Source organism: Salvelinus fontinalis, chromosome 11 (assembly GCF_029448725.1).
Source record: "Salvelinus fontinalis isolate EN_2023a chromosome 11, ASM2944872v1, whole genome shotgun sequence".
Classification (NCBI taxonomy): domain Eukaryota; kingdom Metazoa; phylum Chordata; class Actinopteri; order Salmoniformes; family Salmonidae; genus Salvelinus; species Salvelinus fontinalis.
In genome coordinates, this window is record NC_074675.1 from 10,984,661 (window position 1) to 10,999,775 (window position 15,115).

At 42.4% G+C, this 15,115-nt stretch overlaps 2 protein-coding genes across 6 annotated transcripts in view; one reads left to right on the top strand and one right to left on the bottom strand.

The window, feature by feature from the left end:
* The window catches only part of washc3 (WASH complex subunit 3), a 24,988-nt gene continuing 9,873 nt past the window's right edge, over positions 1–15,115 (bottom strand). For 2 of the 3 annotated variants that reach the window (XM_055937403.1, XM_055937404.1), the window contains exons 2-7: positions 3,934–4,056; positions 3,555–3,719; positions 3,289–3,429; positions 1,822–1,929; positions 1,672–1,736; positions 1–1,506 (exon numbers count right to left, since the gene is read on the bottom strand). In XM_055937403.1, coding sequence (XP_055793378.1) covers positions 1,410–1,506; positions 1,672–1,736; positions 1,822–1,929; positions 3,289–3,429; positions 3,555–3,719; positions 3,934–3,984 — 627 coding nt within the window. In that variant the 5' untranslated portion in view covers positions 3,985–4,056 and the 3' untranslated portion in view covers positions 1–1,409. Of the gene's footprint in view, positions 1,507–1,671; positions 1,737–1,821; positions 1,930–3,288; positions 3,430–3,554; positions 3,720–3,933; positions 4,057–9,353; positions 9,373–15,115 lie in introns of those variants that run through there. The other variant, XM_055937405.1, reaches the window with a different exon arrangement.
* Positions 9,606–15,115, top strand: part of LOC129865010 (insulin-like growth factor I) — a 22,067-nt gene continuing 16,557 nt past the window's right edge. The window contains exons 1-2 of one of the 3 annotated variants that reach the window (XM_055937406.1): positions 9,606–11,874; positions 13,374–13,533. In XM_055937406.1, coding sequence (XP_055793381.1) covers positions 11,827–11,874; positions 13,374–13,533 — 208 coding nt within the window. In that variant the 5' untranslated portion in view covers positions 9,606–11,826. The remainder of the gene's footprint in view (positions 11,875–13,373; positions 13,534–15,115) is intronic. The other 2 variants (XM_055937408.1, XM_055937407.1) reach the window with 2 other exon arrangements.

Sequence of the window (15,115 nt, forward strand, 5' to 3'; positions counted from 1 at the left end):
TAAAATGATGTCCACATTTTTAGGCAAAATGTGTTCTTTATTTTTCAGGCTAAACTGCATAAACACACAGATCTTAATGCTGCTTGCCTTGCGCTTGTGAACAAAGTGCTTTCCAGTCTAACACCTCTCAATCTACCCTCTTTCATAATCAATTGAAAAACTCCCATCACTGCAGTGTTCTGTCCAGAGACGACTACAAACAATGTGAAGATGATTTGGATCTCTGAGCATTTGTTTGGATAAAAGGGATTTTGTATAAAACTCTCTTGACTTAAAGGCCAAGGCATAATGCCTTCACAACAGTGGGATCCAAGGGCCATGGTTAGATCTGGGATTAAGTTGCATCATTTTAGAAGATTGAGGTGAATTCACATTAGGTACTACTGTTAATTTAGTCTACACAGTACCATTGCAATTGACACATTGCTCACAACTAGTGGTGTTTTTTCCCATGATAGATTTACCCAAAAGTGCAATTTCCTTAATTTGTTCTTCACATTGTTCACTCCAGGAACAGTTACATTTCGCAGCTTAATGTCTAAATTAAAAATGACGAATCGGCCAGAGAACAGTCAACATTTCTGCATGACATTCTTCATACAGCAGTTGGAGTGTAAAGCAGTACCCATCAAATGTTGTCACAAACATTATTATGGAAATGATACAACATATCCCCCTCTCACAAGTGTAACATGCAGACATCACTGTCAAAATAAAACAAAGCACAATTACATTTTTGTCTTTTAGCAGACACTCTTATCCAGAGCGACTTACAGTAGCAATAAGTGCCTTGCTCAAGGGCAGACAGATTGTTGACTCGGGGATTCCAACCAGCAACATTCCGGTTACTGGCTCAACTCTCTCAACCGCTAGGCTACCTGCTGCCACACAATCTCTTTCAAAGGCATTACACTGTTCACATGATATTGACAAAAGGGGCAGAGGCATGTTTGCCCAGGTGCAGTCTAAAGGAAAGAATGATCAATTACTAATCGATTATCTGGTAGATACTTTCCATGGTTGTCATTCCATCTGTTTTACTGCTAAACTACATAGACACACCATGTCCAATCAAATGTTTCAGGAGAAGAAATGGAAACAAAAATATAACATCCACAAGATCAGTGGCTGACCTGGAGACAAACATGATCAACTCTTTCTCGTTTACATTCACTCAATCTACAATGCATTTCAGATACTTAATCTGCCTGCTTTTGTAAGTCTCATGCCTCCCTGGAGATCATCCGCAGAAGTGGGACTTTGTCTGGTAGCACTGCAGTTCTGCCTGTCAAGCACACACTGGCATCTAGTCCTTCTGTGCCCCTGCAGCAGCACAGTGGAAAAGGCCTGGAGCACAGATGACAGGGAAGGAAGTTCCCTATTGGCAGCTTCATGGCTAAAACAGCAGATCAATCGCTGAAAGATGAGTCACTGCCATCGTTGCTGTCATCATCTTGATCTAGTGTGTTCTTTTTGACGGCATCAGGCACAGGTGCATCTGGTGTGCTGCAAACAGAAACATGGAGGAATCACCATTGTTACTTCGAATACATGTAGGACCACCATTTTATGTCATCAGAAAGATTCAGATGTGGGGTATAAAACAAAACGTATTGGATTACGAGGTATGAGAATACAGATATTTCAAAGACGTAATGTAAGCACACTCACTCAAGCAGGTTTGGATCCAAACCTTCCTGGACCATTTTATTCTTTATCGCCATAACTGGAACACCCTGTTTTTGGATAGTTTTCTACATCACTGATTTAATTGAACAGATGTCATATTCTGTAGAAATGTGAAAATGTATAGAGACCCACCACTTGCACCATCTTGAGATATCTGGCATAGCGTGGGTCCTTGGCCACAGTCATCCTATTGTCTCCTGCTGCATCTGCTGCTCTTGGGTCTGGTATGTTTGGAGAGGCCTACAAGAGAGTCAATACCGCAATTCAGTATTTCCATCATGCACAAATATACCAAGTCTTTAAGTTAATGTTCCATCAAAATGGATATGTTGAAATCCCAGGAGGTTGGTGGCACCTTAACTGGGGAGGACAGGCTTGTGGTAACGGCTGGAGCGAAATCAGTGGAATGGTATGAAATACATCAAACATGATTTCCAGGTGTTTGATGCCGTTCCATTTTCTCCCAGTCTCCCTTGCAGATTTTCTCAAGCTCAAGTTTGATGGGGACGGCGGTGAACAGCAATCTTCACGTCTTTCCACAGATGTAATGGTATTCAAGTCTCGTCTTTGGCTGGGCCACTCAAGTACTTTGACTGTATGCTTAGGGTCATTGACCTGTTGGAACGTAAATCATTGCCCCAGTCTAAGGCCTTTTGTAGGTCATCCACCATGCTTCACAGTAGGGATGGTGTTAGACGGGTGATGAGCTGTGCCTGGTTCTCTCCAGATATAGCGCTTTGCATTTAGGCCAAAGTGTTACATTTTTGTCTCAGATCACAATCTTTTATCTTATGATCGCAGTCTTTCAGGTGCCTTTTTGCAAACTCAAGGTGTGCTGTCATGTGCCTTTTTCTCAGGAGTGGCTTCCGTCTGGCCAGATTGGTGAAGTGCCGTAGAGACTGTTGTCCTTCTGACAAGTTCTCCCATCTCAACCAAGGAACTATGCAGTTCTATCAGAGTGGTCATTTGGTTCCTGTGACCTCCCTGGCCAAGGTCCTTCTTGCCCGTTAGGTAGGACGACCAGCTCTAGGCAGAGTCTTGGTAGTTCCATATTTTTTCAATTTCCCAGTTATGGAAACCACTGTACTGTTGAAAACTTTTGACACTCTAGAAATAGTTTCAAACCCTTCCCCAGATATATGCCTCATCACAATTATATCTTGGAGCTCTATGGACTTCATGGTACAGTTCCTGCTCTGACATGCACTGTCAAATGTTGGACCTTACATAGACAGGTGTGTTTCTTTCTAAATCATGTCCAAACAATTCAATTGGCCACAGGTGGACTCCAATCAAGTTACTGACATCTCAAGGATTGGCTGCACCTGAGCTCAATTTGAAGTGTCATAGCAAAAGGGTGAGAATACTTACGTAAATTAGATATTTCTGTATTAAATTAGCAAACATTTCTAAAAACATGTTTTCACTTTGTCATTATGGAGTAGTGTGTAGGTGCATGAGAATTTTTTTTATTTAATCCATTTGGAATTCAAGCTGTAACACAAAATGTGGAATAAGTCAAGATGTAGGAATACTTTAAGGCAATGTATGTGTGTGAGTGTGGTGTGGGGTGGGGTGGGGTGGGGTGGGGTGGGGTACCTCAGGAGGTGGCAATGGCACAGGCAAAGCTATAGGGGTCTCTGGTTGACTTGGGACCACGGCTGGACAGTTGACCTCCGTAGCTGGCCGCTGACCAACACCCGCCACCCTGACATCCTCCAAACCAGGAATAGAGGATAGCTACATAGAACAAAATCACCAGTACTGACATTATCATATTGGTATGCCCAGAGCAGCAAAGCACATAACAGTATAACAACATCAAAGAGAGTGAAGTCCTATCGTACTGTATACAAAACACATACCTTTGCTTCCAAAATGCTGAGGGTAGTTTCAATCTGCTGTATCCGAAGAGATATGCATGCAAGTTTCTCTTCGCAAACTGTCGAAAAACGATTGAGGAACCGAACAGTGTGCACAATGAACTGGTTGAGATAGGCAACGACTCTCCTCTGTTGTATGGCTGGGACCTGTGACCATATCATTCAGTATCATGGAAAAACTGCAATGTTTATTTACTTACAGAGATGGGGAGTTCAAAAACATTTACTACACATACTCATTAGATACATTTACTTGATTACATTATTTGGCTAAGAGTCATTCAGCTTGTTTACAAAACAAGCTAAAGCTAATTTAGCTACAGTAGCCACCAAGATATCTTCGGCTACGGAAAACACTCACCTTGGTCAGATCTATTCCCGATCCCACAATCGGTAAACCGTCCTCGTCCATGATTTTATGGTTTTGGCAAACTATCGGTCAACTCGCTATTACTTTGTTTAATAGTAATATTTTACTGACAATCTGCAAAAGAGAGATGGGAATTGTAATACGCTTCATGTGACTTCACTGTGATCCAAAACGGACGTCATTATTATTCTGCTCTTCCGGGTATATCAGCCAATGAGGTGCTTAGTTTTTCTTCTTCTTTATTGGAAATCAAAATTAACCCAAGGCTGAAGGTGCATACCTCCATCACCTGAACTGGAGGGTTAACAGTTCATTGCCACAAATGCAGTGTGTTCAATACACCACAAGGAGGGAGTACAGTATAATGGTTAATAAATGTGCAGCGTCTCAAAACAAGCCCCAATTATGTTGATCCAGGCAAGGAGGACTTAGTTACTGTAATATGGTTTGCAGAGATGATGAGTTAATGGATAAAGCCATCAACACAAATTATTTGATAACTTAATTTTGATGATGCCTCAGATGCTATAGTATTTTGGAGACAACCCACAATGTGAGTGTACATGTGTTGCATTGGATCATGCCTGATTAGTTGTGAACTATTACTACATAGGAAAGCAGCAGAACCAATGAAAAACAAAACAAAGGAAACCGAAATGCTGTCCAACGACCTCAATCTGAACTCTAAAACGATTCCAACCATTTGATTTGAATGGACTTGTCTGAAATAAGAGCCCCTTAAACCTGATGTCAGCCAGAAATGAAACCCTCTAACCTGACCTAAGAGCAAACTGAAGCCATAGTCCATGCCTAGTACTTCCCATCTGATCGTAAACAAGTCTGAAAGCCCAGTCCATGCCAATTCAACCTAGTTCAACAGACAGGAAGAGTCTCTGCCCAGTTTCAAACAAAATTGTTATGATGCTTCTACACCTGCATTGCTTGCTGTTTGTGGTTTTAGGCTGAGTTTCTGTACAGCACTTTGAGATATCAGCTGATGTAAGAAGGGCTTTATAAATACATTTGATTTGATTTGATTTATGAACAACTCAACAAAAAAATCTAAGCTGACCTCCTGAGTCAGACCCTATCCAGAGAGTGTTGGGAGCAGATCACTTTTTAAACCAGCAGCATATTGATTTATATGGGACTGTAATTGCTTCAGTGTGTCCTGGATGACTCCCCCATAATTGAGGCCTGGCAGAGCCTCTTCCCTGGACATACTCTGAGCCAGGCAGCTGGCAGAGGAGTACCGCACCCACTCCCCTCCCCTCCCCTACCCTAACCTCCGCCAGGGAGTGAGCAGTGGATGGTTACCCCCTTACCCCCAAGCCACTCTATCATATCGTGAGGAGTGAACTGCTCTGTCAGAGCTTCCTGTGCTTGGCCCTCCTATGTTGAACATAATAAACGGCTTCCTATCCACCGGATGTGTACCAAACTTACGAAAAGTGGCAGTAATAAAGCCTCTCTTGAAAAAGCCAAACCTTGACCCAGAAAATATAAAAACTATCTGCCTATATTGAATCTCCCATTCCTCTCAAAAATTTTAGAAAAAGCTGTTGCACAGCAACTCACTGCCTTCCTGAAGACAAACAATGTGTACAAAACGCTTCAGTCTGGTTTTAGACCCAATCATAGCCCTGAGACTGCACTCGTGAAGTGGGTAAATTACCTTTTAATGGCGTCAGACCAAGGCTCTGCATCTGTCCTCGTGCTCCTAGACCTTAGTGCTGTTTTTGACACCATCGATCATTACATTCTTTTGGTGAGATTGGAAACCCAAATTGGCCTACACGGACAAGTTCTGGCCTGGTTTAGATCTTATCCGTTGGAAAGATATCAGTTTGTTTCTGTGGATGGTTTGTCCTCTGACAAATCAACTGTATGTTTTGGTGTTCCTCAAGGTTCCGTTTTAGGACTACTATAGTTCACTATATATTTTACCTCTTGGTGATGTAATTCAGAAACATAATGTTAACCTTCACTGCTATGTGGACCACACACAGCTGTACAATTCGATGAAACATGTTGAAGCCCCAAAATTGCCCTCCCTGGAAGCCTGTGTTTCAGACATAAGGAAGTGGATGGCGGCAAATGTTTTACTTTTAAACTCGGACAAAACAGAGATGCTAGTTCTAGGTCCCAAGAAACAAAGAGATATTCTGTTGGATCTGACAATTAATCTTGATGGTTGTACAGTCGTCTCAAATAAAACTGTGAAGGACCTTGGCGTTACTCTGGACCCTGATCTTTCTTTTGATGAACATATCAAGACTTTTTCAAGGACAGCTTTATTCCATCTTCGTAACATTGCAAAAATCAGAAATGTTCTGTCCAAAAATGATGCAGAAAAGTTAATCCATGCTTTTGTCACTTCTAGATTAGACTTCTGCAATGCTCTACTTTCCGGCTACCCGGATAAAGCACTAAATAAACTTCAGTTAGTGCTAAACATGGCTGCTAGAATCTTGACTAGAACCAAAAAATTTGATATTACTCCAATGCTAGTGTCTTTACACTGACTTCCTGTATAGGCTAGGGCTGATTTCAAGGTTTTACTGCTAATCTACAAAGCATTACATGGGCTTGCTCCTACCTATCTCTCAGATTTGGCCCTGCCGTACATACCTACACGTACACTATGGTCACAAGACGCAGGCCTCCTTATTGTCCCTAGAATTTCTAAGCAAACAGCTGGAGGCTGGGCTTTCTCCTATAGAGCTCAATTTTTATGGAATGGTCTGCCTATCCATGTGAGAGACGCAGACTCGGTCTCAACCTTTAAGTCTTTATTGAAGACTCATCTCTTCAGTAGGTCCTATGACTGAGTGTAGTCTGGCCCAGGGGTGTAAAGGTGAACGGAAAGACATTGGAGCAACGAACCGCTCTTGCTGTCTCTGCCTGGCAGGTTCCCCTCTCTCCACCAGGATTCTCTGCCTCTAACCCTATTATGGGGACTGAGTCACTGGCTTACTGGTGCTGTTCCATCTCTTCCCTAGGAAGGGTGCGTCACTTGAGTGGGTTGAGTCACTGAAGTGATCTTCCTGTACGGGTTTGGCGCCCCCCTCGGGTTCGTGCCGTGGGGGAGATCTTCGTGGGCTATACTCAGCCTTGTCTCAGGGTAGTAAGTTGGTGGTTTGAAGATATCCCTCTTGTGGTGTGGGGGCTGTACTTTGGCAAAGTGGGTGGGGTTATATCCTGCCTGGTTGGCCCTGTCCGGGGGTATTGTCGGGCGGGGCGGGGCCACAGTGTCTCCCGACCCCTCTTGTCTCAGCCTCCAGTATTTATAGTTTATGTCTTGGGGGGCTAGGGTCAGTCTGTTATGTCTGGAGTATTTCTCCTGTCTTATCCGGTGTCCTGTGTGAATTTAAGTATGCTAATTCTCTCTCACTCCCTCTTCCCCCTCCCAGAGGACCTGAGCCCTGGGACCATGCCTCAGGACTACCTGGCCTGATGACTCCTTGCTGTCCCCAGTCCACCTGGTCGTGCTGCTGCTCCAGTTTCAACTGTTCTGCCTGCGGCTACAGAACCCTGACCTGTTCACCGGACGTGCTACCTTGTCCCGGAACTGCTGTTTTCGACTCTCTCTCTCTACCGCACCTGCTGTCTCTAACTCTGAATGCTCGGCTATGAAAAGCCAACTGGCATTTACTCCTGAGGTACTGACCTGTTGCATCCTCTACAACCACTGTGATTATTATTATTATTTGACCCTGCTGGTCATCTATGAACGTTTGAACGTCTTGGCCATGTACTTTTATTTTCTCAACCCGGCACAGCAAGAAGAGGACTGGCCACCCCTCAGAGCCTGGTTCCTCTCTAGGTTTCTTCCTAGGTTCCTGCCTTTCTAGGGAGTTTTTCCTAGCTACTGTGCTTCTACATCTGCATTGCTTGCTGTTTGGGGTTTTAGGCTGGTTTTCTGTATAGCACTTTGTGACATCGGTTGATGTTAAAAGGGCTTTATAAATACATTTGATTGAGAGCTTCCCATACATGTTTAACAAACACACATTCACTCTGCTGACAGGGCTTTCTGCAGGAGGGAGTACTTCTCTATAGGGATACTTACAGAATTAACAGGTTTCTTACTTAGAGGGGGTCCTCTGAGAGTGTAGTGTGGTGGGGCATAGACAGCATACGGTAATTAAAAAGTTATGTTTCTCAGGGTTTTTCCTACATCAAGAGCACTCGTTGAACTACTGGCAACTTGTGCATACTTGAATTGTATTGGTATGATTGCATCACCCATGATTTGCATAGTGTTCACTGTTTTGACAGAATCCTGTGTCTGTAAGCAAGTTGACATGGATAGGATGAATAGTCTCAGAGGAACTTTCCTATGTGCCGTAAAAGAGAGAGTTTGGGAATTTTGACAATGATTAAATAATGACAGCATTATTAACCATTGATAATAAATACATGGCTCTTAATAATAGAACTGCAATCCTGCAAGTTGAGGAATAGCTTTCTCCTGTATCACAATTTCCATAGATATTGACCTGATACCCTGGTAGCTGGGTAATATTTGCTTTGTTAACAACATTTCTGAATGTCTTCTGAGTAGGGTTTTATAATTCCAGGAACTTTCAATAAATTCCTTGGTTTTTCAGAAATCCTGGTTCGAGGATTACGGACTTCCTGCTTATTCCCTCCTGACTCCAGGAATCCTCCGACCAGAATTTTCAGAAAACCAGGGAATTTATTGAAAGTTCGTGGAATTTGGCAACCCTACTTCTGAGCACACTAGGCTATTTCTGCAAACGTTCTCTTACTGGAATCCAGCATGTTCATCAATCTGACACAGATAGTTAAACTATCATAGAACAGTATTTAAATTGGGATTTGATCATCAACAGGCGCCATGGAATTTCCTGCCCACTTCACCGAAACATTTGTGACCCCTACATGTTGCTGCGGCAACGGCAAGTATCAAAACAAGCACCCCTCTCGCTCTGCTGCTCCATGACGCACCTTTATTTCTTCCATATGAACAGACATGGTATGGCACCGAAATATCATTTTGATATCCCATGCACACACATCAGCACCACACCCCTCTTTTTCAATGAAACCCACTCCACATCACTGAGTAGATTAAATACTGGGGGGAAAAACGAACTTACCCCCTCTCTCACACAATGAATAGCTTAGTTTGCTTAGTTCATATGAAGATTTTTGGGTTGAAATCACTGATCAGAAAAGAACAGCCTAACTCACAAGAGCCATCTCAAACTAATCAAGAGGGAATAGTTCACCCCAATTAAGATCAATGCTATGAAGGAAAAGATTGAAACAGGGTTGAGAGCACAGAGTCTAACTGCTCCCTCAGCCCCCTGTGTGTCCTCATGTGAACTTAAAATGCTTATCTTTCTCATATACTCATCTGTATGCTAGACCATTGTCTTTACCTCTGGCCTGGCTGTTTGGCAGGTCAGTCCAGACAGAGGACGCTGTCAGCACGTCTTCCCTGTCCAGAATCCCTGTGAGTGAAAACAAGCCTTTTCCTGGTCAATGAGTTCAAGGGGGCGGAAGAGACAGAGAGAGAGAGACAGAGAAAGTTAGAGAGAGAGAGCGAGAGAGAGAGAGAGAGAGAGAGAGAGAGAGAGAGGAGAGCGAGGGAGAGAGAGAGAGACAGGGCAAGAGAGGGAGAGAGAGAGAGAGAGGAGAGAGAGGGAGAGAGAGAGAGAGAGAGCGAGAGAGAGAGAGAGCTGGCAGAGGTACAACCCTGAATGCTGCATATTGGAGTGGGCAGGAGAAGGAAAGAAAGGTCAGTCTACTACTGCATTGGGGGATAATCAGACAAGAACAGGCCATCATTATAGCCATACCCCAGTAGTAATGATAACAGTCATATTTGTCATAATTCATGGTAGTGGGACTTATAATCACCTGAGAAGATGGTTGCCAAATTAGATGAGCTTTTCATCAGAAAACACGGATTGATAGCAAGGTTTCTGTAAGTTTCTTGGAACCAGAGGAATTTTATTTTGATTTCCCTGATTTGACAAAGTCAGCTCAAGCAGCTTTGTCTTTAATCAGGGGTGCATCATTGTTTACTATTATATGGTTACTCGTTACCATGACACAAGACACAGCAGGGAGTGAAAATGTGTATGGTGCATTGTGCTCCTGTTTTGTGCCATTCAGCATTTTGGATGATAATGCCCCAATGTTCTGAACTGAAGAGAGAGACAATGACTTAATGGTTATGACAATACACCCAATCTGCTGGAGCTGTGGCTAAGCCAGGGGCAGGGAGGACCTTTGGAGGCAGTAGGCTTTGGGGTGGATAGGATGTTGGGCTTGATCATAGTTATCAAGGCATCTTGAAACCTTTTATATTCCCTGCTGTGCTCATCCACTTAACACTGGTAATAGTGTTATGCATAACATATTGCAATGAGTGAAAACGGTATATGAATGCAGGCACTATCTGCCCATATTAGGTTTAAATAGGTGAATTGAATGTCCTCATACACCCTGTGACGTCTTTGAATATGCTTGCATGTTGTGACCCACTTTGGTGGCATTATAAGGTGTCATGTTTTCCTGTTTGTGTCTACGCACTGCCCTCTCTAGATACGTCCTTGTTTATGTGATGCGCTGACACTGTCTGAGCTAACTGGAGCTGTGCTGCTGATGTACTGCTTTATGATTGGGTCAGCACTGATCTCCTGTTTAGTGATTGGATCAGTGCTGGCGAAATCAACCCTCTTTAAGCCCTGGGACAATTAGGTAGTGGTCTTTCAAAACACTGTCCTTTATTGGGAAAAAGAGGATTGTCCTATTCAAGGGCATACATATTTTCCATGGAAAGAGTGTTGTCAACAGATACTGGGACACATGTCAATTCAAAGGGACATCAAGGTGCAGATTCACAGATTGGGAAAAAGCCCACATTTGGGCTGTCAAGTGGCAATACATTGTTCAGTGACAAACACTGAGGTGGTCATAATATTTGCATTGTAAAATATGATTTATTGCCATGGTGTGCACAGATAGACCTGACAAGAGGACATTTAAAACTACATGTATAAAACTACATGAATAATCATGTGGTTAGATGAAGGATTTTAATTCTGATGACCTGAGGACAGGGATGATATTCACATATATGAATATAAACGTATATGATTGTATGAAAAAAGAGATCAATGTGCAGGCTATCCATTAAAACTGTTGACTGTGTGTGCACTGTACATAAGCACTCAAATATTGTAGTTTATGAAAATATTTAAATCATGATGATGAACCAGCCCACTAAATCAAAAGTTGGAGATAGATATGTATGTAATAGATGATGAATAAGCCCACTAAATCAAAAGTTGGAGATAGATATGTATGTAATAGATGATGAATATGAAGACACATAGCCTACATGTGCCACATAAATTACGCACGAGCGCTTCATGGACAATAATTATATTTTCCAACGCCTGTAACAACTCATCCATGAGATTTCTACACATAACACGCTTTGAGAAGAGCGGTTGGTATGGGTCTTGTTCTATCTTGAACTATTAACCAAGCCTTAAAGAGATCAAAATTCAATCCCATTCTAAGAAAAGTATCAATGATGACGTTATTTGAATATGTGCCCAAAATCCTTAATGAATAACTTAGGATGAGGAGAAGGCAAATGCTGCCCCAGCTGTTTCCTGTTGAAAATGTCTGTGTAATGTAGATACATGTGAGGGATTTTCTCTCTAAATCCGTCTCCTGTTCGCTAAATCTCACTTCTCCAAAACGATCCTGCGCAATGGAACAAAGTCGGAATATTGAGATGTGACATTGCCTGCATCTTATCTTCTTTCTCACTGTTTTTAATGACTTCAAACAAGTTCATTTTTGCTGGGCTTTGTCGTGCGGAGACCCGTGGGGATGTCTAGCGGTCATTTCTTTCAGTGGCATTTATGTGATGTCTTCAAGGTAACTTTAAATCATTTCCTTTGACATCAGATTGTCACCTTACTTACTCTTTTTTTTGTTTTTTTTGTTGCAAGAACCAAACTGATTTATTTGCAGTATCAAAACACAAATTAATAAAGACCCATGTTTGATTATAGCAGGTGATTTTAGTTCAGGGATTTAAGGTACAAATCGGTTTTATTATAGACTATTTCAAAATGTCTATCAGAACATGTCAGCAGGTAGATGTGCATGCATTTTCTGTGAGTGCACGTTTGACTGTTTTCACATAGACATTCTTTGTAGCCTAGCTATAACATTTACTTTAATTGACTTTACGAAAATAAGGTTATGTTGGCATGTCTGCGTGCATGAGTTAACACACTCGTGTGGATGTTTCAATGCGTTTCCAACATGAGTTTCGACACGTTTGCGCAGTGCGCGCTGACCGGTGCCGTTTCCATGAATATAAACCACTAATGTTGCTGCATACGTTACTGAACTTTCAAAGTAATTTCTGCTGACTCCGCATTTGGATACCACATTGGATTGTATGAAAACAAACAATAAGGAAGGGCTTAAGGCGTTTAAGAAGGCGCCCTTTGGGCAGGATAACTATGTGGTAGCGGTTGTGATGTATACGAATCCTGTGTATATTCTCTTTATTATGTAAATTTGTCCCGTTATGCTTCATCTGCTGGGTTTGGCGCGTGAACCGTTTTCCATCTCATGTTTGGATAGGCAAGATCCTTGGCTCTGTGGCTCCTGTCCTGAGCGATCGTTTTTGGAGCTGAGAATGAGAGAAACCAAGGGCATCATTGCATTATCTTAAAACTAAGCCTACTTAAAGAAGATAAACCACTGTTTGGGAACAATCGATTTTAAAGATATCTTATCGCATTGATTGATTTCTGCATTCGTTTTATGCATACCTTTCACTCTCTGTGACTAATTCCTATGCAACTGTTCTTTATTAGGACACCCCAAAAGTTTAATTATCGGGTTGTGAAACATCACTGTCTGATGGCTGCAGGAATATTATCAGTGAAATAGCCTACCGACAAGATAATGATGTGTATGATCTTCGAACCGGGAAAGCACTCTCTCCTCAGGAAGCGGCTCGTGCAGTCACCGCTCCATACATCCTAATATGCCTGTAAGGGTTAATACACTTCAAGGGCCATACGTACGTAAGTCGTGCGTAAATCCTGACCAAAACTCATAGACTGGTATTATTGTAGGCTCTTTGTATTATGATTGTGCGATTGTTTTGGACGTCACGGTTCCATGGACACCTGTTCCTTCACTTATTGTGAACCTATTAGAAAACCTAGCTATATATTTCGCAAATGTATAGTAATCAAAATGACGATGGTGTTGAAATAGGCTGGTGAAGGCATATGAAATCACTGCCATCAAGTTAAACTGACACTGGTGAAATAGGATATGGAAGGTGAGACTGACGACATTCTCTGCCTGCCATGCCCTACTAACTGTGCCCTTCTCCCCATTGAACGCAGAGTGCGATGTGCTGTGTCTCCTGTACCCACACCCTCTCACTGCTGCTGTGCATCCTAACCCTGACTTCGGCGGCAACAGGGGCGGGGCCCGAGACCCTGTGTGGGGCGGAGCTGGTGGACACGCTGCAGTTTGTGTGTGGAGAGAGAGGCTTTTATTTCAGTAAGTGCACCTTTTATTTATTCATAAAGGAGTGCTGCTGCTCCATTCTCCCAAAGCGCTAATGCGCAACCTCATAAATTAAACAGTATAAGATCTCTCTCATCTGGCCTTTACTTTCTAATAATCATTCCCTCTGTCTTTTTCCTCGCTCCTATTAAACATTTCAGCTGTAGACTTATCAGATTTGAAAGAGTTGATGAGTATAGATGCCTATGTATATTTAGTCTCTATCCCTGATTGTGATGGACTACTGACTTAGACTAATGGAATATATAGAATCTTGAAGCAGGAATGGGGTTCTGGGGGTTGCTGAGAGGTAAATGAAGTGTAGAATGATGTTAAACAGCTATATGTATATTATTCTCATTGAAACAGCTGCCGGGTCTATGGAGATGGGGTTTTAAGTGGAATTGAGGCCGACTATCTGTTAGAAGGAGAAGGGAAAGACATAAATGTTGCTGTGAACTTTTTTTCCACCAGAAATGGGGAAAGCTACCCAAAGAAAACCATCCGCTAAGAATCCAGGACTTAAATCTCCTATTTTCCATTGGAGGCACAAAGGCCAGAACAACATGCAATTATATGGCAGTGCTGAGCTGTGTCAAGGTGTTGCGTTCTCCCACTCATCAGTAGCCAGTGTTCCTATGATATGGACCCTGATCCTTCCCTCAGGGGACTACTTCTTCCCATTAGAACCATGGACTCAGAAAGGTTGTGGTTTGGCTCATTAGTGCCATATACTGAATGTGGTGCCTTGAGGGTCCCTAGCTGGTGTTGAATGAAATCACTGCACATACAAGTGTCAAGTCTCTCTTTACCACCTCTCCAAGGCTAAACAATTATTGTGCACCATCTTTTTGTATCGCTGACATTGACATATCAATACAGCTCAGAGATGTCAATCATCTTGAAAGAGGCTCTATGCTCCAACTTAATCAGACTTAATTGACATTTCTCTTGAGGGGGTGGGGGGTTTTGACTAGTTGTGACAGAGTTGAGAATATTTGCGTGATAACAATTATTCTGGGAACTTGATGAAATATTTAATGTGTAAAGACTTTTGATGAGGTGGGAGACGATCTGGGAGATGTGATGATGTGAGACTGTGAAAGGGGTTTATGTGTTCTCTGAGTGTTTAAGGGATTTCTGCACCTTTTTTATCAATCAGGCTACTTCACATGGCCTATGTAATATAATCTTGAGTTGCCAGAACTTGCTGCATTGCCTTGTATTTGGAATAGAACTGTATCTTCAACAAGATTATTCTATGATGAATAATTGATGAACCGAACAATGGACAGAAATAGCAAATCATTCCTATCATGAACTCACAGACCTCAGATAGACCTTATTTGGCTCTAGGAATTCAATCTGTCAAGGTTCGGAACTAGACAGCATACCTCCATGTGACTATATACTGTACTGTGCGATCATTGAGCTGCAAAGTGCCCATCCATCAATGCCTTGTTCTCGTGTTAAAAAAGGTACATTGAGTCGAGGACATTTCAGGCACACTCCATTCTTTCTGGAAATGAACATTGAGGTATGTACAGCAGGTGGCTCGCTGTGTGGACAGTATGTC